This window comes from Homalodisca vitripennis, chromosome 4 (assembly GCF_021130785.1).
Source record: "Homalodisca vitripennis isolate AUS2020 chromosome 4, UT_GWSS_2.1, whole genome shotgun sequence".
NCBI lineage: Eukaryota > Metazoa > Arthropoda > Insecta > Hemiptera > Cicadellidae > Homalodisca > Homalodisca vitripennis.
This window is the reverse complement of record NC_060210.1, coordinates 59,138,804-59,163,350: the sequence shown is the minus strand read 5'-3', so window position 1 is coordinate 59,163,350 and position 24,547 is coordinate 59,138,804. Positions and strand designations below refer to the sequence as shown.

At 34.0% G+C, this 24,547-nt stretch overlaps 2 protein-coding genes across 2 annotated transcripts in view; one reads left to right on the top strand and one right to left on the bottom strand.

The window, feature by feature from the left end:
- Positions 1-18,039, bottom strand: part of LOC124359346 (caspase-1-like) — a 125,811-nt gene extending 107,772 nt beyond the window's left edge. Inside the window, exon 1 of the mRNA XM_046812018.1 lies at positions 17,765-18,039. The gene's annotated coding sequence lies outside the window, so the exon portion shown is untranslated. The remainder of the gene's footprint in view (positions 1-17,764) is intronic.
- Positions 18,040-20,459: 2,420 nt separating this feature from the next.
- Positions 20,460-24,547, top strand: part of LOC124359345 (transmembrane 9 superfamily member 3) — a 46,892-nt gene continuing 42,804 nt past the window's right edge. The window contains exon 1 of the mRNA XM_046812017.1: positions 20,460-20,768. Coding sequence (XP_046667973.1) covers positions 20,679-20,768 — 90 coding nt within the window. The 5' untranslated portion in view covers positions 20,460-20,678. The remainder of the gene's footprint in view (positions 20,769-24,547) is intronic.

Genomic DNA, 24,547 nt, shown 5'->3' with positions numbered 1-24,547 from the left:
ATCCATGGTTTTCACCAATGTAAACAAGAGTACAGATGACAGTTGAATCGTTTGACATTATCTGACATCGCATTGTTATTTTGCCTATGATTTAATATAAATAATCACTTCGTTTACAAGAGGAGAAGGTTCATCCCTCTGTACGTTCTTAGATATATTTGGGTTGCATAACAATTTCAAGTCGGATTGGCCAGAAGTCCAGTTAGACAAGCAGTTAACTATTTTTATACAGGGTTGTATTTACAGAAGGTTACGTTGTTAAACCGAGAGTTAATTTAATAATGGGAAGGATAGCAGGAGGTTATATTGTTGAATAATGAGATTATGAGGGTAAAGTTCACTAAGATGTGTGCATTATGAGTAGTAGTGGGTGTGCCAGAATGTCCACTTAGACAGAGAGTTAATTTAATAACGGAGGAGGGTGTTTGCAGGAGGCTATATTGTTGTATAATAAAAAGATGAGCGTAAAGTTCACCGAGAAGTGTACATTAAGAGTCGAACTGTGTTGACCAGGATATTAGGTTCAGCAGGAGATTCAGTCGGGAATAGTTATAACCTAAAAAGAAGTTACTATTTCTGAAGATATTATATTTCCCCTTTTCTCAAATATTTTTTCAAGTTTCTAAGATAGTATATAAGACAACCCAAGAGAAAACCTGGAATTGATAAGAAAGAACAACTGGACTACCAGCTCTGATAGGACTACCTATCATTAACGATCTACCTCAAGTGTACCCGACCAGTGTCAGTGTTCTATGAGCTAATACAGGGCCAAGGGTGTGTGTGGGGGGGTGTGATAGTAAATAGTCCCAAGACCAGATGGCCGGCTGGCCCCGGCACCTCGGGCGGGTTATTTATACAGAGATAAGGCCAGAGCCCTGGCTGCTGCCATCCATCATCACTGCCCGGGTAAGACCTTCGCCCTCTCCAACGTTACCCCATCATCGTGATATAGTAATGCGTTAGGTGCTGTCAGCAAGGTCATACGCGCAAAGCTAAATAAACAGTTTCAATATATCTCATTCAGGGATCCCAACGCGTAACCAAAACATTCGTTTGGTGTAGTGTACGGGAATCTATGACGTACAGTTAAAACTTTTCAACAACAATTGTTGGAATGCTTGTTATTTCTAAATAGTAAACATTGAATTATATAAACTTTAAATGCAAATTAATGGTATTTCTCTAATGATAGTTACATAATTTGAACTTCTTGAGACTAATTTATTAACGGATGTATTCACTGACTTAATTTTTTTATCAAACACAGAAAACAATCTGTAAGTTCAAATTTACCGATGACTCCTAAAACATCAACAGGCAAACAAGCAAGTTTTATAACAAATCTGTGAAAATCGTAATAAAACCTTTTAATAAAAAACCAGGAGAGAGTTGAACCTTCCTACCCCCTGACCATAGTCCAAGGTCATAACCTAGTTTCTCCCTTAGGTAATTCCTCTGTCCCTTCCACCACCTATCGTGAAAGCAACAGGAACAAACTAAAACAGTCGTAGTACCTTAAATTTGTTTGTAACAAAAGGATAAATCACGTACCAAGTTAATTGCCAGCAGAACAAGACACATCAATAAATTTCATGAGTCAAGGAATATGGCATCCACTGTTTCAAAACACTTACTTTAAAAACACTCTAGTTTTAATGTAGTTAGTAACATAAAATAAATATAATACATTACTTTTTTTCAATCACTCAATGTGTATACATGCGTGCATATAAAGAATGCACTTTAACATTACATTTCTAGGGTATTTCAACTCTCATTTCAGATGCATTCCATTATATTCTTAGTCGACAGGAAAAGTGTAATAAAAATATTCGTAACTATATTATTAACCTTTAGCCACGCCTATGGCGATATTTGACTTGAAGATGAGCTGCAATACCCTCGAAAAGCCAACTCTGCAGTTTGGTATGTACGTAGTGTGAATACAAGTCTAAATAATACTATCTATAGTTCAACGACACAGTTGTCTGAATGAAAACATTCGACTCAAATAACTTTGTGCTAACGCATCGTTTCGACATCAGAGGCACCCAGACTACAAAAAGTAGTGTAATCTAGGTGAAGAAGTATTCTCATTGTCTCATCAGGTGCGCAATTAAGCGCCCTAAGATATTGACTAACACGACCCCAAAGCACGGTGGAGCAACCGAGGCTTCCACACATAAAACAGCTATGATGGGAAGGGCTGATTCGATGTAAATGTTGAATTCAGCTACAGTTTACTTTCATCTTACGTGCAGCATCTGAAATCTATGTTGTTGCAGACTTGACTCCTGAAGTCTGGAGTCATTTTCGTCTGAAGGGATTCAAAACTAGCCAACGACGAAGAACGAAGGCGCTCAAAACTAAGAGAACTAGCGAAGTTGCGGGTAACTGCTAGTTACAACATAAAAATGTCTGCTGTGGTGAAGTCTCGCCAGTGAATCAACCAAATGCTAGATTCTCAATAGTTGCAGAAAGACCGCGATTCAGAAGTCCGTCTCTACGCTGTTTTTAAAGCTTGTTACTAAAAAAAACCTGATACAACTCTGAGATTGACGATCACTCTACTGTATATTGAATAATTCAACAAGCCTAAAACATTAATACAATATTATTGCATCATATATTATCAAACTATCAATTTATAATTTCCATAGTAATACAACATCGTGTGATTGAGGAAAATTATATATTTCAAGACGAGCACATTATTTCTATACTATACAATTCAACCAACTATACTATAGATTGTTAAGCACGCTTTTAATTTATTGCACAACTATACAGCAGCATAAAACACACTCATAGTTTGTATTGTGTTTAAATCGTAATTGTTATTGTATACTATACTGCCAAATACCATAGACAGTATTGAGGTATTCAACGAATCCACACGATTTGATTGTTATAAAAACAAAACCAGGCAAACTGGAAACTAAAGACCGATCGATAGCTAAAAGGTCTCTGGATAATCTCTGCGCATGCGTACTACATGGCGCGGCGCGCACGGCCCCTGCGCCGTGTCAATGTTGCGACACGTCACTCAGCTCCGCGGACTGGTGTAGCAGACTGGTTACGAGCAAAACACTGGGAACTACGGCTCTTTATTGCCTCCACACAACAATTATTGTCTCCGCCACAGGTAAATGTCTACACTTGGCCCTGGACTGGAGTCGTCCATCTCTCCGGGTTTATGTGCGCGTAAACGATTTATGTATTCCGCTATTTACTACGCGGACAATTACCACTAGAGTCAGTAAACCTTTTGGACTCACAAACGGCGCTCACTTTAATTACTACTACATCTTATATATTTAATTTTATTGCATCTTATGTTCAGGTGTGCTTATATTCTTTCAAAAGACAGAAGTTCGACACAGAATTCAAAGATGTGTTATCACATTCTAAAATAAAAACATTTTGTTATAAACAATCGTTGGGAATGTTGATTATTTTATTATTTGTATCGTATAAAACATTAAACTACACATCCTTTGATTAATTACTGAAATGCAATAATAATAATAATAATAATAATAATATATATATATATTATTAATAATATATAATATATATATATTATATATTATTAATGCATTTCAGTAATTAATCAAAGGATGTGTAGTATAATGTTTTATACGATACAAATAATAAAATAATCAACATTCCCAAGGATTGTTTATAACAGAATGTTTTTATTTTATATATATATTATATATATATATATATATATATATATATATATATTATTTTTAGTAAATTACTGTACAAATAAAATTTTTTTTAAACATTGGCACTATATATAGTATCAAGGCACTTGTAATAAATGCCTCAAAAGGTCTTGTAGCCGACTGACGTCCTACAACTTAACATAAACTCATGACTTTACTTATTCAAAGTATAATCAGTCTAAAATGTCATAAAATCATGCACAATTTACTATTTAGTATTCAAGTTTACCGGCAAACTTTGCGTTTTTATGCAAATAAACCTGCAAATTATCATACAGAATCAGAGCACTAACATTTTGTTATTAAGCGGACAAAAAATATTTTTTACGTTATGCTGGAACAAACTTATTGCAACCTGAGGTGTAGCGAAGAGGGGTGATTTTGCCCTGACCTTGAACAGAACACTCGAAGAAGGGCAGGAGCAGAAAGGCCTGAGGGGCGAGCGAGCAGGTGGACACGTTTGTTTACTTCCCCTAATCTTGTCTGCCCCCTTCCCTCGTACCATGGTCCCTTCACCACCCTTCGACCTCATCGAGCCTTATGTGGCACTAAAAACTAAAATAACACCCGCCTCTATCCTCTAAAACGCAACATTGCCTCGTCTTTTAAAACAGAGGGGGGTTTGCCTTAATGTGTGTTAAATTACTATACACATAACACCGTTCATAAAATGTTCCCACTATTCGAATGAAAGATGCTTATAAAATCATATTGAATGCAGTGAATAAGACTGAGCACTTAATCTTTCCTCGATTAATCGTACTGGTGTTTGATTTTTATACGAATAAGTACACAATCGCAACTATGACCACTTATTTAAGACTCGAATATCAACTCAAAGCACTTGTAACAATTATGCCAAAAAGTAAACATACAATGGAGATAGTACGTCTATGTACTGTATGTAGTACTCTTGAGACTTGACACTAGGTATATGGGTCCCTCTTGGTCCAAGGTATAACACTATTAATTATGGGGTCAAAGGGCACTCTGTTTGCTCAGGGAAATATGGTTTGTCCGAAAACGATAAACCCCCACTCGTGGCAAGGAGAAGTATAACTCTTGTAGTCCCCAAATTTCCCGTTGTCCACTGACCACTGTGTGCTATCCATCTTTAATGCATTAATTCTAAACTTAACAAGCGGATGGAGACAAAGGCTTAGCAAGACATGTCGCCTTCCTCCTCCTCTCTTACCACTTTGCGCAACTCCCTCACTTAGAACCGATCGTGACTTCTAACATCCTCAGTATTGGAAAGACTGTATGTACGTGATTTTGGATCCATTGCAATTTATATAAGCATTCAAGTAATAGTGAAGGCACATACTTACTTTGCAAACAAATTTCAAAAATAACTTCATCCGTCACATATGTTGATGGAAATATTACACGACACAAAAATATGAAATAGAACGTAGTGGGAGGGTCGTATTTTATAACGGTGTTAACCGTGATGAATAGTAATTAATCAATCTCGATCATTATAGTATCCCTACACATTTTTCATAATTTAATTTGTTTTAAGGAATAACCGCCCTTACAGTAAATATTTTCACTCTAAATGTTTAAAAATAACTAATACTCACAGAAATGTACTGCAATATAAATTACATATAAACCGACCAGACTCTTTTTTTAATAAAACAGAAAACAATCAAGCAATTGTAAATTATTATTGTATGATGTAATGAGAAACATTTATATTATGCAGCGATTAATTAAATTTATAACGTTTTGTATAGACACGAAATTAACAAGAGAGGTTTTCTACGAAGGCGATTCCTTAAATATATTATTATATGAACTGATTGTAGCGTATAAGAATTTCAAAATATTCCAAATCAAATAAATACATGTCATACAGTAAATAATAAATGTTTATACAGTATAGCCTACTTGAAATAATTGACAACAAATAATTATATAAAGAACCTACTTAATTATCTAAGATAAGCCTTGTATGGTTAAGTGTTGTGCTATTTTCCACGTTATAATGGCAGAGATGGTTGGACAAATTTTGGCTGCACCTGTGTAGTATAAATAACTAGGATGTCGAAGTGATTTATCTCAAACCATTTCAAATTCAGTATGCTTTTAGTATGTTATATGTATAGACTTCCAATTTTATACGGCCTTTTCACCCCACAAAGAAATAGCTTTTAAGGACTCAATGACAAATCTATTTCAGGATTAAATGTTATCTATGTCAAGTCCTGCATATTTTTAAATATCATAAAGACAAACCACTATAAGAATTGGACAATCCTGGACAAAACAATTGCAGCTATATCAAATATACTCACCTAACTTCTATCAAAGTATGATTTATAGTTCGCGATCAAGAAAGAACAACTCTGACAGGTATCTCGCGTTTGTAATACAATGCTAAAATGCAACTACATTACATTTAGTACCTCAATCTTAATGTGTTTTAGAAAGATCTTAATAGACATTAAGCCCATTTAAGTATTTGGATCTTTAAGAAATTCAAATATAAATATATCAAAATATCAACGATTAAAAATAAGTGTTTCGTATACTTTATATCATATTTAACCTAATTATAAGTTTTGAAAATGGTCACTTTTATACGGGGAGAATGAACACAGTCTTAGTAAGTTAAATTACCAACCCTTGGTAAAGTCCAAAAATATCTTGACCTTTTGTTGTAAACCTTTATTACAAATTCACGTTTGTAGATCGAATAAAGATTTTACGTAAGACGTGTACAATAAGTGAATGCTTCTACCATTTAAATAAATAAAATAAAACGCGTTTTCTTTTAAGCGTTTCCAGTACATTTTAACTGGTTTGCAGAAAAACTCACGAAAATTGTATACAAAATATGTACAAATAAAATTACTAGCTGCAAACTTCTATACTTAAAATTAACAGTGATAGTAGAAACTAATTTACTAAAATCTTATGAGTACCTAGTGACTACCTAGATTCAATAGATATTTTTCCCGCTTGCTCTTAAAAGTATTATCAGAGACAACATTTCTGAGAAATATTAGGTCCATGGTATGAGAAACCCGGCCTTCCTCTGGGGAAGTGAGCATGGCGGGTGCTGCATTCCGATATAGCAGCCTGTCGCAGTTACTGCAGATAGTCTTGTTAATCATACGGTATGTCACTATGTTCTATTGGACCCACGTTCCAATTAATAATAATTCGTATCTATAACATTACTCTTTAATATTATAAATTGTATTGAGGTTAAGTGTGAGACAGGACTTATACAGTATTCCTAACTCCGCCTACAATAAAGCCAAATTTCATTTCAGTTTCGCCTTTTTGAAATATTCCAGCTGTTTGAGCTTAACAATGCACTGGAATCAGAGCGTACTAAATCCTGCCTTTCTTTAATATTGTTTATTTGTTCTGTTTTGAAGATCAGTTCTTTTTTTTAATGATGAAGTTATGTGATCGTACCCGTAAAGCGTATTTTACGAGAAATACAACCACATCGATAAGTATAGGTATGTGTCTGCTCTTTGCTACTATCAGTCGATCAACTTTAGGCTACTCGAAACTGAGCAAATACTCACCTGGAGACTACTCGCTCTGGGCTCCTGCTCATTATCACGTACTCTAACTCTGATATAGTCGTTGCATCTAATATTTACAATTCGTAATTGCTTTTGGCTCACAATCAGTATCATATAGATCTTCACCTAAAAAACCTTACATTAACCAATATTGAATTTGAACCGATAAAAGTTCACCAACATCCTTAAATCCAAAACAACTTATCCTTTCACAATTAATTATTGAAATCATTTTCTATTTAACATACAATTAATTCTAAAGCCACCCTTTTAAGTGCTACTTCGCTCGCCTACTTTGGCGTCTGAATGGACGCCATTTTCGTTTTAGCCCTTTAGAACAGTATTACAAGTCAAACTTTTTACACCTTTATTTGGTAGGCGCAAACTGTTTAAAAACATGATTAATACTTATCAAAACGCGTTTTAGTTTGTCGCATGTTAATTGTACAGGAAGAATCACAAAAAGCATAGAACACTTTATAAGTAAAAAGTCCAGAAAATGGGACATCATAATGCTATGACAAAATAAGGGTATACACGTTTGGCGGTTTAGAAATGGAGCAAAACTAAATTTAGTTTCACTAAAACCAGCACAATACTGTAGCTATTATGATTACTGTTAAATATTATTCTTCATGTGCATTTTATAATTAAGTGTGAGAAATGCATTTTGAGCTCTATAAAATAATATAAGATTATGTTACTGCTAACAATAGTAATTGTTTCTGCTGTTGCGTAAAGGAACAGCTTCGGTAAGTAGCCTCCTTCCGTCAGCTATAAAAATCTATCTCATCTATCTGGACAAAGCTTTAAATCCTAATATCCCAAAAGAGGTACGGTATGTAATTAAAATTTCTGTCACATTAAAAACAGCCAATTTATATTAGAATATCATGTAGCAAATCTGATAGGTAAACAGCATTGAGATTTGCACTTACTGCATCTTGCTACCGTATGTTTACTATAGTACCATCATAGTAAATACAGTTGGTAACGATAAGATTGCTGTACACACTGGACAAGTTTTCAATAAACACAACACCAGCAATCTCCGATCGGATGACATAATGACCACGTCCACGAGGCGGTTTCTCGACGGCAAAAACCGGTTCACAGTTTACGCGGCGACAGCTACATCAGTTAGCGGGAGCGGTCTGCCTCTTGGCCGTAAACCCGAAGGTTCTCCGCCCCACAACGCTAGGCCAGTATTGTCTCCTCGCTTTCGGTTTGCATGTCGAATCCTGCCGTTGCCGGTGCTCGTCTCGTCGAGGTAGACCCGGAATAAAACAAAAGAGTCGGGTTTTGGCTAGAAATAGCTTTCGTCACCCTCTTACCACTCAATTGAACGCTTTGTTACCTTCTTCATTGTGTCTTATTTAGGGTCTTGTGTGGGCGAAACTTGTTAACTACTACAATAACGGTGGCGGTCTTCACGTTTAGAACGGTACAAGGCTTAGTCAAAATTCCTCGAAAGATATAACTCTAAAACCTAGTGTGTACACAGTGAGTTGCATGGAGTTTTTGGGACGGTCAAGACTTTATTATTCTAAGAAGATGTACTTCTAAAAAAATGTGCACACACACACACACACACAATTAGTGACATGGAGCTATTATTATAGTATATTTCTATTTGGCTATGAAATGTTACTGGCATGTGGTACATTTATTTTGGATATGGGATTGAAATCTAGCATCACCTGATAACAATGGGACGCACAAATCGCAATAATGCCTAGATTATAATTACAGATCAAATTTCCTTACTTCAAATAAATCCATTATAAAAGACGCATAGTAAGTTCGGTGTTTTATTTTTCGACCATACATGCAAAAAATTCGTAATGTTACAAATATGTATCGGTAAAAAAATAACTCACACAAAAAATGTTTCTCGAAACTTAGGAAAAGGAATACAAACCAAGCAAAACAGAACCATGCATTTTTAATGCCCTATGTGTATTATTGTACTATTTTATCTCATTCTTTATATGTATGCTCATGGTTGTGTACGGCGTTTTTTACTTTGGCGTAAAAGAGTGTCAACTGAAAAAGACCCCAGTCAACGTACCCTGAAACGTCATATTTCAATTATCTACACTACAGTAATAATCATAACCCATGTGTTTTATTTAGCGTTGCAACAATAACAATAACCAACGGTTTCAATGACAATACACATTTCAAACCCAAAACAATTACATGTTTAATAAATTTCACAATTTTAATATCATACATACATTGAGCAAGAATCTTGACCGATTATCCTGGCTAGTTATCTATTAAGTGTTGAGCCTGAATTAATAAGTGCAAAGAGAAAAAAAGGACGGCTTATTAGAAATAAATGTAAAACAATCACGCCAGTACTTTGGTGGTTTTCAGACACATTATCTACATAAATACCAGTAATTGATTATGGTGATTAATCGGAAGCTAGCCTGCTAGCCCGTATCAAATCTTGGAACCAGATATCAGTTGGGAAGTAACCAATCAATCTCACACAACAAACGGTCGGGCACCAAATAGAGAGTGTGACGGCAACCAAACAAAACACGGCCGTTCATCGCGTCACCCAGATCGGACGCGATCTGAACGTCCCCAGAACAAAGAGTTCGACAGGAAATGAAAAAATGAGAAAAGAATCGGGGACAAAAACCATCGCAACCAAAACACGGCCGAACCACCATCTCGTTGTTTGTGGCGACCGAAACGCAATGTTTTAAATAAATCACGTTAGCCCGTGAAGTGACGGGGCCCAGGCTCGAACAGGTGTGCGGGAGTTATCTTTTGTGCCGTATTTACGGTGATTAGGTCCTCGCTTTGTCGAGGTTCAGGTGTAGAGTGAGAGAGAGTGCCTACTCCCCTCCAATGGCGGAGTGAGAGCACCCCTCCGTACACCCATCACCATCACAATGGAGGAGACACCACACCTGATGGTGACAACCTGTTCTCTGCCTTCGACTCAACTCTACTGAGATACAGCGACCTATCTAAAATAGAGCTCAAAATAGAAGGGTTCACGGATTGGTCAAAACAAATTTTAAATGAGTTATCTGGCTGTTGTATTACTCATATTTTGGCAACACAATCGTGTTACAAATAATCAGGGATTGTTAACCTGATTCTCTAATGAAAAGTAATACAGTGGTTTAATACTGGCAAAACATTCACAAATGCAACATGCGACCTGTATTTACTTATGAACGCTGATGCTGACTTGCTGATGCTGACTTACTGTACCGCATTTTTAAACTAACAACAAAAACGATAAAAAATAATCTATATTTTAGTTTACTAGCTAATAGCCATTGCCCAAGCAATGTATTTAGGAGCAGTAGTGCAGGAGATGTGAGTACCATTCTTAATCAGGGTAAAAGAAGACAATAATGTAAAAATTAGAACAGGAAAATAAAGGCTCTACTGGACAACACACATGTCTAATTTTAATACAACAATGATTCTATTAAAACCCTAACAGAGGTTAAAAATGTCTCGCTCCCTTGTCTCTGTACAATTTTGTGTGCGGTAAAAGTTGTGAATAATGTCTTCTGCTAAAAGGCAATGGCTACGACTTCACAGATGTACCATGACAGTGTTGTACCCAGATGTCATTATGACGATTGATTCTTGTTTTCTGCCTTCCCAAATGAGGCGATGTCAGCGAGAAGGAGGTCACTCTGTACCTATCTACTATTTGTTATTGTGCTATAAAGTAACTACTTTAATGTGACTAAACTGGCATGCCATATCTAAAATTCGGAAAAGATTCCCAGGGGCATATCTTCTGCCGCAAGGGTATAAGAGAACAGGATCTGATCGGCTTCTGTAAAGTCTCATATTGTAAGGATACAAATATAAGTTCTAGGAAGGTGCAAAGGTCCTTTTAGCAAGTCTCTCCATCAGGAAAAGAATGGTACTTTAATACTGTAGTTATTTTTAGTCTCCAGTAAGAAAAATGTTTCATAACATATTGGCCTCCAGAAAATACCGAAGTACCGACAATTGTAAAAAAAATCTAAATACCAAAACATAGGGAGATAAAAGAGTGCTACTCTTGGATCGAAAAGTATAGATACCAGAGTTTGAATGTTAACCACAAAAGAAACTAGTAGAGCTACGATAACAGGAGTTACATTGATATTTAACTCATTTATTCCTATGTTTAGCTATAGAAAGCAAATTATACATAAACAATAACTTCCAGTTTTTATATCTGCAAGAACGAAAAAAGATGTTGGTTTTTTATAAGTACACTGCCAATTTGAAATTTCAGAACTCTGAAACTTGTGATCCGATTAAGACCAAATACTTATATAAGATAGGTACAAGTATACTGTTTTTAGTACGTAATTTTAGACATTGCCAATGGTAACAAGAGCGAACCATGAATTCAACTACATTGCGAGTTGTAACGAGGCTGAGCCATGAATACAAATAAAAAAAGTAGCGTTTATCTGTAGATAGGACACTAATATGCATTGACTAATTTATAATAAGATAGCTTATTTACACATGATAAACTCTTAAACACAAGTAATAAATTTTAAATAACGCCTTTTTGGAGTAATTAAATTCAATATTTGACATCATTATAATCATTAGATAACCTAAGTTTACATTTCATCATTGTTATACACTTCAATGAATCAAAAATTGTAAATCGTATTTGTACTAGTTTCATGAAATGATACAGCGGTTGGTCAGAGGCAAGCGTGACATTGTCATCCTGCCATGCCACGTCCTCACTGACTCGGTACTTCAAAACATTTTCCATCAGCTTTTTTCATAAGGGCTTTGGACCTTCAACGGCAGCTTTAAAAACATTTTTTGTTTTTTGATATTTATTTTATTTTTTGTTTTATCATTGTATTTCAAATATTTGTTTTCATTTCTGACTTGATAACTTATTCTCACATATTCATCCTTATTCATTCTGTAAGATCCGGTACTTTCCTGACAAATGGAAGTTAGCCCTTGTCCAACCTTTAAAAAGGCCCTCTTACCCCTCACTCCCACAGAACTACAGACCGAAGCAGAAGCACTATTCTTGTCCTCTCTAAAGGACTTGAGAGGATATGCGCTACTAAATAAGTGAAATCCTACAGTTGCATAATATTTTTATTCTGTATCAATCTGGTTTCTACTGTGCTCTTGCAGATAGTTAACGATATTCTGCTTGCAATGGATCAAAGACAGTGCACTATTTACTTTGGTTTTGTTCAATTATTCAAAGACTTTTGGTTCCGTTAACCAAGCCCTGTTTCTAGCCAAACTGAAACATTTCGATTTTCTGAATGTCACTTCCTGGAGATCTTATCTTGTTAGCAGTGTGACTGTACTGAGGGTGCCATAACTAATTTGAAAACTGTCCTCTGTTGTGTATCTCAAGAAGATGTACTTGCACCTCTACTCTTTTCTTTGGGTAAATTTTAATAAGCGGTCTACACTTGTTAATTGATTGCTATTATCAAATGGTTTGATTATTTTTATCCAAAGGAATAATTTGATATTACAATTTATTTATTTTAGTATATTATTTCAACTTATTACTTATAGTAATTTTAATGTAAACAGTTAACAAGAAGTAACTAATATTTGAGACTTTCAAAATGGCTATGAATATGAGGAAAATATGTGAGATATTTCTCACAAGCGAGGAATTTTTTTTTTAAATGGCTTCAACATGTTGGTTTGGCTCCTGGTAACACATGGGGACAATTCTTTCCTTAATTTCACAAAAGCAGTTACTCATTGATTTCGAGCTGGGTGAGTTATAAATATTGTAAGGTTTATTTGAGATCTAAGTCTAGGCCGTATATGGCTTTGTAATGTTATTGTTAAATATATGTTTTTAACATTTTAATATACGAGATTCTTCTTGTTATGGTAAATTTATTATAACTCTTATTGTGTACGATTTTTACATATCGAGGTTGTATAATATAGAGAATTGTTAGATAATAGCAATTAAATAACGAGTGTAGGCCGCTTATTAAAATCCCCCCTTTGCTTTATATGCAAACAACATAAGTACTGTAATTACTTTCACTAGGTTGCACTCATAGGCAGAAAAAAGGCAAATGAATTGAGAGGAACAGTTGATGGTATCAATAAAAACATTAAATAAGCAACAACAGAAATTCATGGAGTTATAACAATACCTATAACTATTGGTCACAATCAACTACTAAACACAACAATTGACTTTAGCAATTACAACAGTTAACATAATACAGATAACTTACAGCAATATCTTACAAGTTTAGGACTTCTTTATTACTTTATGATGAGCAGGACTAAGCATGTAATATGAACTTGTACAAAAGTAATTTCTGGAATTGAAGAAAATGCAAAGTTTTTTCCTATTCCATATTAAACTATTACTTGTGAAAACACTTCTATATGTTAATAATTACAACTCTGTAATGAATAATATGACAATGGTTTTGAGCAACAAACTCCAGATGAGCCAAAGTTATTACATTAGATATTTGTTTGATTTGCAAAAATATGACAAAACTACCTTGAATACTACATTTGCACATCAATTTTAAAAGTAACTGATTTAAGGAGAATTTGAATTATAAAAATGTATTCCATACTTAAAAGTGGGTTTTACAATAGTTTATCAACTATTTCAAATTTCTTAGTAACAATGGAAGCACAAGAGGTTCTTTGGTATTAACCGAAGGCCTCTATTTTTAGAAGTTTTCTTAACATAGAAATAAGAAACTATATTATTAGAAAGAACAGACTTTATTTGATTTACTGTGAAAATTGCGTCATGGCGATCAGCTCTTGTTTTCTGACTCCAAACAAGAAGCAATGTGCGAAGCAAAAGGAGAGAAGGAGGCCACTCTGTCCTTACCTAATATTTGTTATTAGGGTATTATATAAGTAAGTTTAGATTAATTTATCATAAATATGTTACCAGTAGGATCAAAATTAAAAATTTAACCTTTATGACCGCTCATGTGATCTAAGCTTGAATTTGGGTACTATATGTATGTTTTTCTTTAAAAAAAAAAAAAATTACTTAAAATCAGTAGCCAGAGTAAAGTTCATTTTATTGACTAGAGTAATTGGTATTTATCAGGTTAAATGCCATAAAGGCCCATGTGGCTCTAATTTCACCTCTGTATTTCATGTACAAATTAAGAAATCATCTCATTCATTCATTATTATCAGAGAGGTTATCATGGAGATCACCCCAATCACTATAATTTCAATTATTGACTAAATTTGTGGCAGGTCTTAAGTATACTTCTATTTCTGATCCCTTTTCCAATTTGCACTATTGAAATATTTATCACTTAAATCAAACTCAGTTATGCTTCTCTCAGAGGGATCTTGAATAGACCATACATTCAACGGGTAGGGTACGATAAGCGGACCCGGTTTTTTATATCGAAATTGGCAAACGATATTAATCATAACCATCAATATAACCAATCGATACTAATTAATTATTTTGAACAATTAACATAAATAATCTATATGAACAGCTGTAAACACTTTCAAATAATACAAGTAAGGTAATATTTCAAATTTCACACAAGTAACATTGTTTCTTAACAAATGGCTGTCAATCTTAGGAAGCTTCACAACATTGCTTTAAAAGATGATAAAACATATTTTTTATGGCTTCAACATGTTGGGTTAGTACCTAAGAATCCATTATGTGATATTTATGGAAAGGAAACAAATGTAGCTGTGAGAGGAGCAAACATGGTCGTCTTCAGATGCAAAAAAAAAGGTAAACTTTAGTAAAAACCTACAGAAGAATAGATTTTTTAAAGGGTCAAAGTTCGGACTGCGTAATATTGTGACTTTAATGTACATCTTTTCCAGAAATCAGACAAATTACGATTTTTTAATTCTTGAGTGTAGTTCGGATTTACATAGTCCATCAAGAAGTACGATATCTGACTGGCTGTCGTTTTGCAGGGAAGTGTGTTTTGTTTGGATTGATGATCACAAATATGTGGAAAGCTTATTTTGGATTAAGTGATTGTGGTTTTTTCCATTTTACTGTCAACCATAGTGAAAACTTTTTAAACCCAGCAACTGGTGCCAACACTCAGACAGTTGAAAGTTCGTGGAGAAACATAAAACGCAGTCTAAGAAGTGGTATCCCAGCCGACCTTCTCGCAGATCACCTCATTGAATATTTATATAGAAGAGAGGTACGATTTTCTGAACAGGTCGCGTTCAACCATTTCTTAAAAGCAGTAAAAAATTGCTACGCAGGCGAAAACATGTAGATAGTTTAACAAGTTTCCGTTTTCTAATCTAATTATTGTTATGTTCTAATTTATTTTTCTATTCCCAATGTTTGTTATCATTTCTTAATTAATTATAACTTTTGCTGTTTGATTGTTCTCGTTCTGTATCATTTAGTTTATGTTATGAGTTTCCCTAATTTTGGTTATGTTCATTTATTATTTGTGACATCATTAAAATTCATATTTTAATTTTAAACATATGATTGTTATTGGGGACTATACAATACTTTTATATTGATTGATAGTCTATGATTCGAGATGCAAATATTAGGTATCGATGATTATATTCTTTAATATAAAACACCGGGTCCACTTATCGTACCCTACCCCATTCAACTAAAGACTAGTATAATGTTAGCCTACAAGTAAAGGAGTCTTCTTCATACAAAACTAGTACTGCAAAAAAACCCTTAAGTTAAGTCATTGGTTTTATTTGCCAGCTGTGGGCACACCGTAGTGTACATGACAACATCACACAGTCTTTCTCACCTCTAAACAGCCACTGCATCATTTCATGAAATCAGTACAAATATAAACTATTTGATAATCATTGAATCATAAACAGTTGTAAGAACGCTATACATAATCTAAAAATTACAATAATGCCAAAACAAGAGATTTACAACTCCACATAGCAAAACAAGAGATTCTCTCATCAAGTGTTTTCTCTATTCAAGATGTTTATTTTGTTGTCACGTTTTCTTTGTTACATAATTGACATTTTCCCTATCACCTGTCTTAATTTTATCATCTAATTAATGGTTATGGTTCCTTTATTATTTATGACATTATGTAATTGTTTACACTATTTCTATTCATTTGAAACATGTGACTTTAATTTAGTATTTAGATATGTTTATATCGATTGATACTGGTTGTTCGATTATATATATAAAGTATCGATGATTTTAATAAGCGATATAAAAACCGGGTCTACTTATCGTACTCTGCCCAGGCGTTTTTAAGGAATAATAGTTAACAATTGAGCACAGTAAAACAACAATGTACTTTTACCTTTCCAACTAAAACAATTAGGTTTAACACTTAAAATAAAAATTTACTTATAGGCCTAAGCTTTAAGATGAGGAATAGTCATGATTGGATTTTAATTTTGGTATTAATTGGGTATTGGGATACTATCAATAACAACTTAAAACTTCAAATTTACAGTATTCCTGACAATACGAACTGTCATTATTGCACCACTAATTTTAGTAGGGAAACTAATTAAAGTACCATTCCATCATCTAAATATGGGAAGAATGCCGCTTTTGAACATGTTTTTCTTGGGAAATTTCTAAATACTCGCATTGCAACCTTAATCATCCATGATCAGTCCCTCTGGAATTTTTAAACCTAGACTATATCTAATTTTTATATTGTAAAGGTGATTTAAGTATTTGATTGATTTCCTTCAGGTCCCTTAGTTCTTTAAATTAAGTGCATAGACTATTGCTAATGTGTGTTATTAGTATATGCGTTATTGCTAATAATAACTTTTTTAGTACTTATTACGGTTTCCACGATAAAGCGCAAATAATGAACGAGTTAGTGTCAGAAATATATTGTAAAGGTGATTTTAGATTGTTTTCGGTGATGTTCCAAAACTCAAAATGTACAGATAATTTTAGATAGGCGTAATGATTTAGCTAGAAACTTTACTCAAACTTGTAAATATATAATTTTTGCACTTATAGTAGTTTTTTCAGACATAATATGACTATACAAATAGACCTAAAACTACAAACATTATTACCTATGAATAGTAAGGCTATTTTCTAACTGTATTGTAAGTATGGCTGAAAAAGTTAAGTGCATTCCTTGTTCCTTAGGTTGTATAAGTTAAATAGGCCTAGAGCCTATTAATCAAACTTGTATCTAAAGAAATTGTTTTAAAATATTTACAAGAACATGTTTCCAAGTAACACAAAAGATACCAATAGTGTCAATTTCATCCTATATGAATCTGTTGGTGTTCGCTTTGTAATTTATGAAACATAACTGAAATTCTGATTGGACGTCAGATTTTTATACTATACAAATCATTCATACTTCATTTTATCTTCTCAGCTATTAATAAAACTTGATACAAATAAATAGTTATCTTAACACCCATTTCACATTAAGATAACGTAAATAAACGTGAAATTGTATCATGCATGCATTTATTGACAGAATGAATCAATCTTACCAAAGCAAAATGTAGCCGCCAAAAGTCAAAAGATAGAAGAAACAAACAAAACTTTCCTACTAAAATTGTATAATTTTTAGCACATTTGGAACATTATTAAAAAAATATTTTCACTAATAATTACACAATTACAGAAAAGTAATTGAAAAATGGAAAGTTTTAAACAATTTACATCACTATTTATATATATTTTATTTGAAAACACCCAAGACCTAGATACAAGATTTGTTGACAAACATTCCTCGATCAAATTCAGCCAAGAGCAAACAAGCGTCCCTTCATTCATGACAGTGACAGTATCACCAAGAGAGCAAAATGTAATCGCAAGTGTACTGCTGGTACTATGTAAACGCTGCACAGTTCAAAATATACAAACACAAAACAATTACAAGATTATCTAAATAATTAATCTGCAGATGTGATTTTTTTGCAATAGTAAAATTTTCAAATAATCTTGGCATCGTATGATATTTCCATTTTACTTCAATTATAGATTGGACACAGGCCGCTTGTGTTTTGATAGTAGGAATTGAACAAATAAATCGTCAAATTAAGGTTAAATTAATAAGTGGCTCCGTAAGAGTCAGCTCTTACTCTATTTTCCTTATTTAAGGTAAAATTGTCAAAGTACCTTAACACAAATGATCGTTATCTGTTAATAAGATCCCGAAACCAAATTGATCTCGTAATTATCGCTTTTCAAGGAATTGACAATTCAAAGTAATTATAGCGAAATAAGTTATTGGTAAGCAATTCAATGATTCAATGGACTGGGTTTTCCACACTTGTTTTTTGAAGAGAATGAAATTCTAATATTCAAAATTTCCAAATGTCTTAGAGTTGATAACTGGTAGTGGTTTCAAGACCATGTAGCTTTAGTCCGTAGGAAACCTCGTCCAAAATTATTTTTCATTAGAAGTTTTCAGATACTCGATTGAAATATATACAAATACAATACAAATGTGTATATATATATATATATATATATATATATATATATATATATATATATATATATCGGCTTCATATTATCGAATTCGTATCCTTCAAAATCTACTAGTTTATGGGATATCAAGGATCAAAAAATGAATAGGAATAGTTTTCAAACCAGAAAATAAAGCGTTAAAGCATTTTTTTTTTAAGTATCACAAATATTATCATATGTATAAGGTATTTCTCAAGGATAACATAATCAGAACCGTTATTCTCCTACTTATATTTCACTGTCTAAGGTTTCTTCAGATCAAATCCTAATATTATGTTCCCTACTGACTTTATTCGGAGTGTTTTACAGTCAAAGCTACAACCCGACACAATCTAATAACGTCAAAATAGCCTACCTTTCCTCAGAACAAGATTGAGTCGAAAGCACCTTCATATTTACTTATTTGCTTAAAATGGAAAACCAATTCATGATGTACAAAACAATAATTAATATTAGAAATAAATTACAATGAAAATGATTACAAATTATTCGCATAAAAGTAAATACACATCAGAGATAGGTGTATGCGTGACAAAGAGGTCCAAGAATTAGAGTACTGTATAGTGTATATTGAAAACCCAGCCGAAACCCAACAACTTCATCCTTTAGGTAAGCTTGATATGATGACCAAACGACAGCATAACCTAAATGAGAGTGCAGTAAAGTATTGTCAGAGAACGATAATTTTTTATATTTTCATAGGTCGTTAAATTTACATAAGACTAGACGAGTGCAACTTACAGCAAGTTGATTACTCTTGACGGTCATAGTTTAATGTTTGGATTAAAAGCATTTCCAGATCTTTTACCTCTATAACACAGGTAATAGAAGCGCCAATCACGTGGCTGAAAAGCGCCCAAACACGGCAAGTAGAAATGTACTGAAAGGCAATAAAATTCATTTTGCTGATTACAAGATTTTCGAACCATATTTCCCTAAGTATACAGAATAGTTATAGGCCTTTAGTTTCACATGATTGAATGGCGTTTTTTAATGAATCTGATCGAGTTACAATCATCCCTCTACACGTTATACTTCACGCATTATGTGATTAGAACGGAAATCGTGATTAAGGAATAGCGGAATAAACGTTTTATATATCAATTATCAGGTCGTACAAGATAACCACCAAAACTTGTAATTTACTAGGTAGAGCTACGGTACCTACAATTCCTATTAGCAATACTCAACTTTATTTCCTCGAATTGTGCTGGAATTATAAAACAAATACCAAAGAGTAATTATTTTAGTAGACAATCTTAAGTTCTAGATTCAAGTCGTTGATCTCTCTATTTGTTTACTTCCATCTATTAAGTTTAACTGATAGATTTCTAATATCCTATGCTGAAATAAAATAAGTCATGTGTATAAGTAAAGTGATTGTTACTAAATATTGTGGCGGGGGAATTAAAAATGTGATATTAGTATCACCATTCTATGCCTTTGAGAGTTATTGTCGACAATCCGTTCCTGTTATTACAAAAGGAGCGTTACAATACTGTCTATTGACAGTAGTATCTACAATATTGTGATTCATACTATCGAAATTGTATTATTTTTTAACGAGTAAATCATGTTTTCAATGTTATTTACTTATTTTGTAAATAAAATAACATTAAAATATCTGTAAACTATTTTATATTAATTTGGTGCAATGCTAAGGGATATTTTGTCTGTAATTTTCAATTTGTTGGAAAATGACATCACTGCCTACGTGTAAATGTCGTACTGTCGCCTGCCTGCCGGACTGTCTGTTTTCGTTTTTATACAATCGGGATTTGGGTTATCATTAGTTACAGGGAAAGCCAAGTTTACGTAGACGAACTTTTCAGTTTTCAGCAGCTTTTATTAAGAAAAGTAAGAGTGTTGGTTTTGGAATGCCTTGCTTAAATGTGAAATTATAAAACAATTTTAAGCATATAAATCATAATGATAGTAATTAGTTTTAGATCTGTGCTGTCGGTTACAGTTTTGTCATTATTTGTGTTTATTGTGGGCGGTGATGAACACACTCATACAGTAAGTATTAATTTCTACAATTTAGATTTAAATATAGTCTACAGTAGTTTATGAAGAAAAAATTCAGTGTAACTTATATTATAATAATATTCAAAATTCTCACTCATACTCAGATTAGGGCTTACGACTTAGGGCTATCCATTACTCTGAATGACAGATAGCCTAGTGTGATATAAGCTACTCCATACAATTTATTATTAAGAGAGAAATAATATAGTAATATAATAATATTGATTGATGCTGATAAATAATTAAGTAGCCTACTGGAAAGATAGCATTACATATCAATGAACAATACTCTACATAAAAATAACATCCTATTGAAAACTTTATTTCCTAGTTAAGCATTTTTGGTCCCATAATATAAACTGTTAGAGCACCTAAACTATAACTAATTTGAACTATATGTAAATAGCCTATTTACAAAATAAACAATAAAAATCGTAGTGGGGTGGTAGGAACTTGAGATTTGAACTCTAGCAAGGTGTTATTTCCAAATAACTTGTTAACTAACCAAAGTATAGTGCCATTTGGCCCATCAGATATAGCAAAAATCATCAAATCATTTAAGCACTCAAACAGTTGTGATGTTATGCCATGGACATCATTATACTTTTAAGTGTATTGCTGATGTGGTAGCTTGTCCCTTTTTGGTTGTGGTTAATACCTGGTTTGGTCAAGGGATATTCTTATGAGGTCTCTAGAATGTACAAACAATTCCAAATTATAAGAAGTGTCCCTCATTTAATTTCACTCATAAGCAATAGGGTGATATCCTTGATACATGTACTGGCTATTTGTTTAAGGCAAAGTTATGAAAAGCTGATATGTCACTTGGACATAACAACTAGGTTATTCTCAAATACCCATCATGGTTTAAAAAAAACGGAATTCAACTTTGACTGCTAAGTACCTTTGAGGAAAAAAGATCTATGTCATTAATCCTTGCCTTCAGATACATTCCTCATAAATCCTGCCGGAGTAACTGGAGATATGTGGTGTCTGTGGATTGGCCTTGCACTTGTTTTATTACTACTTTCATCTTACTAAGGGACGCCTCATCTTTGCCCCTTTCGGTTAGTTATGGTGCCCCATAGGGCTCAGTCATTGGCCTTGTGCTGTTCATAGTAGCAATAAGTGACATAGTCTGCTGGTGATATCACACCGCTTTTCTTCATTGGCGATACTGCCATCTATTCTAAGGGTAAAACTTCAGAGAATGCAGCAACAAGGCCAAACGAGATCTTTATCGGGGTTAGTGGTGGTTTCAGGATAATAGACAGCAGCTTAATTCTGACAAAACACAGACTATAATTTGTAGGCTAAACTGGACGTGGAGGCAGTTCAGCTTTTAGGCTTTCATTTGGGCTCAAAGCTGGAGCTCAACGCGACACTGCTCTCTTCGCCAGCAAAAGCTCAGCAAATCACCTCGAATGGCCAACTACATCTCAAATCAACCTAGCTCAGGAGTACTGCTTCAACAACAACGAATTATTCTTTAATGAGGTGAATGCAACCCAGCTCATTCTAGGAAAACTAAAAGAGAAAGTGACTGGACCACTCAACATACAAGCGCTATCATCGACTAGACATGTGGGAGTCATACTCGATGACCTGCTAACTTGGACCAATCACATCAGCTCACTTTGTCTGAAACCTAGCGAAGCGGTCTTTGCAATAAAGCGTTGTTCGATATATTAACACAAGCAAGGCTACCAGAATTTGCTACCATCCACTCTTCGAGTCCCACATCAAGTATGGCATCATATTCTGGGGTTGCTCAACTCAAAGCAATATCCAGAGGGTGTTCATGATGCAGAAACAAGCAATTAGAGTCATGGCCAGTTATCAACATAACAAAGCTGTAGGGAAGACTTCAGAAGTCTCAGAATTCTAACTGCCATGTTCCTCTACATTTTTGAAGTGAATCTCCATGCCACCAAGCTGCCCTTAGTGAGAAACAGTGATATCCATATGCGCAATACGAGGGGTGCGAACAACTTTAACCTGCCCTACATAATTCTAGACTCTATTCCAGGAAACTAACCTAGTCTGGAGCAAAGCTCTTTAACATTCTCCTGGCAGAAGTGAAGAGAGAGTCACCAGCTTTGCTGGCTTCGTCGCTGGCTTCTGAGGGATCCAGTCCTGGCTGCCTGAAGGAATACATGGAACAAGCAACATCCCCCATGTGAATACTGTCATTAACTTGTCACTGTACTCTGTGACAATATTCTAATCTGTCGAATAATAATGAATTCTGATTCTGATATGGAATGAGTACATACTTATCGATGTCTTTGTCTTTTACTGTTTAAACTTTTTTCAATTTGTTCAAAACAATTTTGTCAAGTATTTAAAACTATATACACTATTTACAATAAGTTAATGGTGGCAGGACTAGAACAGTGGCTCCTCTTCAAGTTACTTGTGGGCATAGATAGGCCTACTTGTAAGTCTGGGCCATGCGGCTTTCCTGAACGTAGTTGTGTTCATGTTACTGATGCTTTCTGGTAGGCTGTTGTATAGTTTGAGAACTACTAAGTTATTGGAAAACTGTTGAATGATTTTAAAAGTCTACATTGTAGGGTGTTTAGGTCTTTTGCATGGCAGGTGTTGTAGCCATGGCCATCTTGTCTTCTCCTAATCAGTGATACATTCTCCTTTATATATGTCAGCGGGTTCATTACATATTGGCCTTGAACCGTTAATATCCTGAGGCGTGTGAAAATAAGCCTACAATGCTCCAAATGGTCTGACAATGTAATAATGCGAAGCTCCTTCTTTTGGAGAATAAGCATCATGCTGATGCATGGCCCCAGAGCAAAACTCACGCTATGAAGTCTGTAGGAAACTCCTCAACACGAGTTTTCTGCTTGTTATGAAGACTCAGGCTGCTATTGTTAGAGGGTCACATTGTTACTGTTCATCACAGATTCTTCCAAGCTACCTTAGCTATGGCCTACAGTTATGAGATCATGCTTCGGGGTGTGACACATCCTGTGTCTCTAGAAGAAGGCTTGTCAAGGTAGTTTCTTCGACTGGTAGTCTGGAACACTGCAGTCCAGTTTCAAATGGTTCAAGTTCCTTACAATTTATGGCCAATATATTTTTGTTAGCTTGTTTCATGTGAGGGAAAATTTACAATCCGTTTGTACAAGAGTCGAGGTACACACCCACAACCCTTGAAGAGGCAATGAATTTAACCCTTTGAGTGCCAAGTATTTTTTGAGTGGGTATACTGAAAAGTGCCAGGTATTTTTCTAGTGGGTGTACCTAAAAGTGCCAGCCCTTTTTCAGGCATTTTGCAAGGTTTTAGTAAAAAATTCACAGTTCGATTATTTTTAAAATAAGCTACCAACATGATTCTTTTTTTATTTTTCTCTGAAAACTCTGTTTAATTAACATAAAATAACAAAGTTACCATAACACTAAATTTAGGAATACCAAAAATGAACTTAACCTAAAAAAAATTCAAAAATATTTTTTAATTTCATTTTTCAACCAAATTATTATGACCAAAAAAATTCATATCCTTTTCTTAGTCCATATCACTGGAAAGTGTATGCAGTTGTCTGTAAATCTTGAAAAATTTATATTATTATCTTCAATAATGAGTAAGTTATACAACTTTTAAGAAACTATTGTCACATTGTTTCTGGTAGCTATGGCAACCAAAAATGTTTATATGTGAGTTTCATAATTTAAAGTTTGATCGGAAGTGTACTATAACAATTTATTTTGAAAAGAACAATTCTTCACAAACATTTCAATATGATATT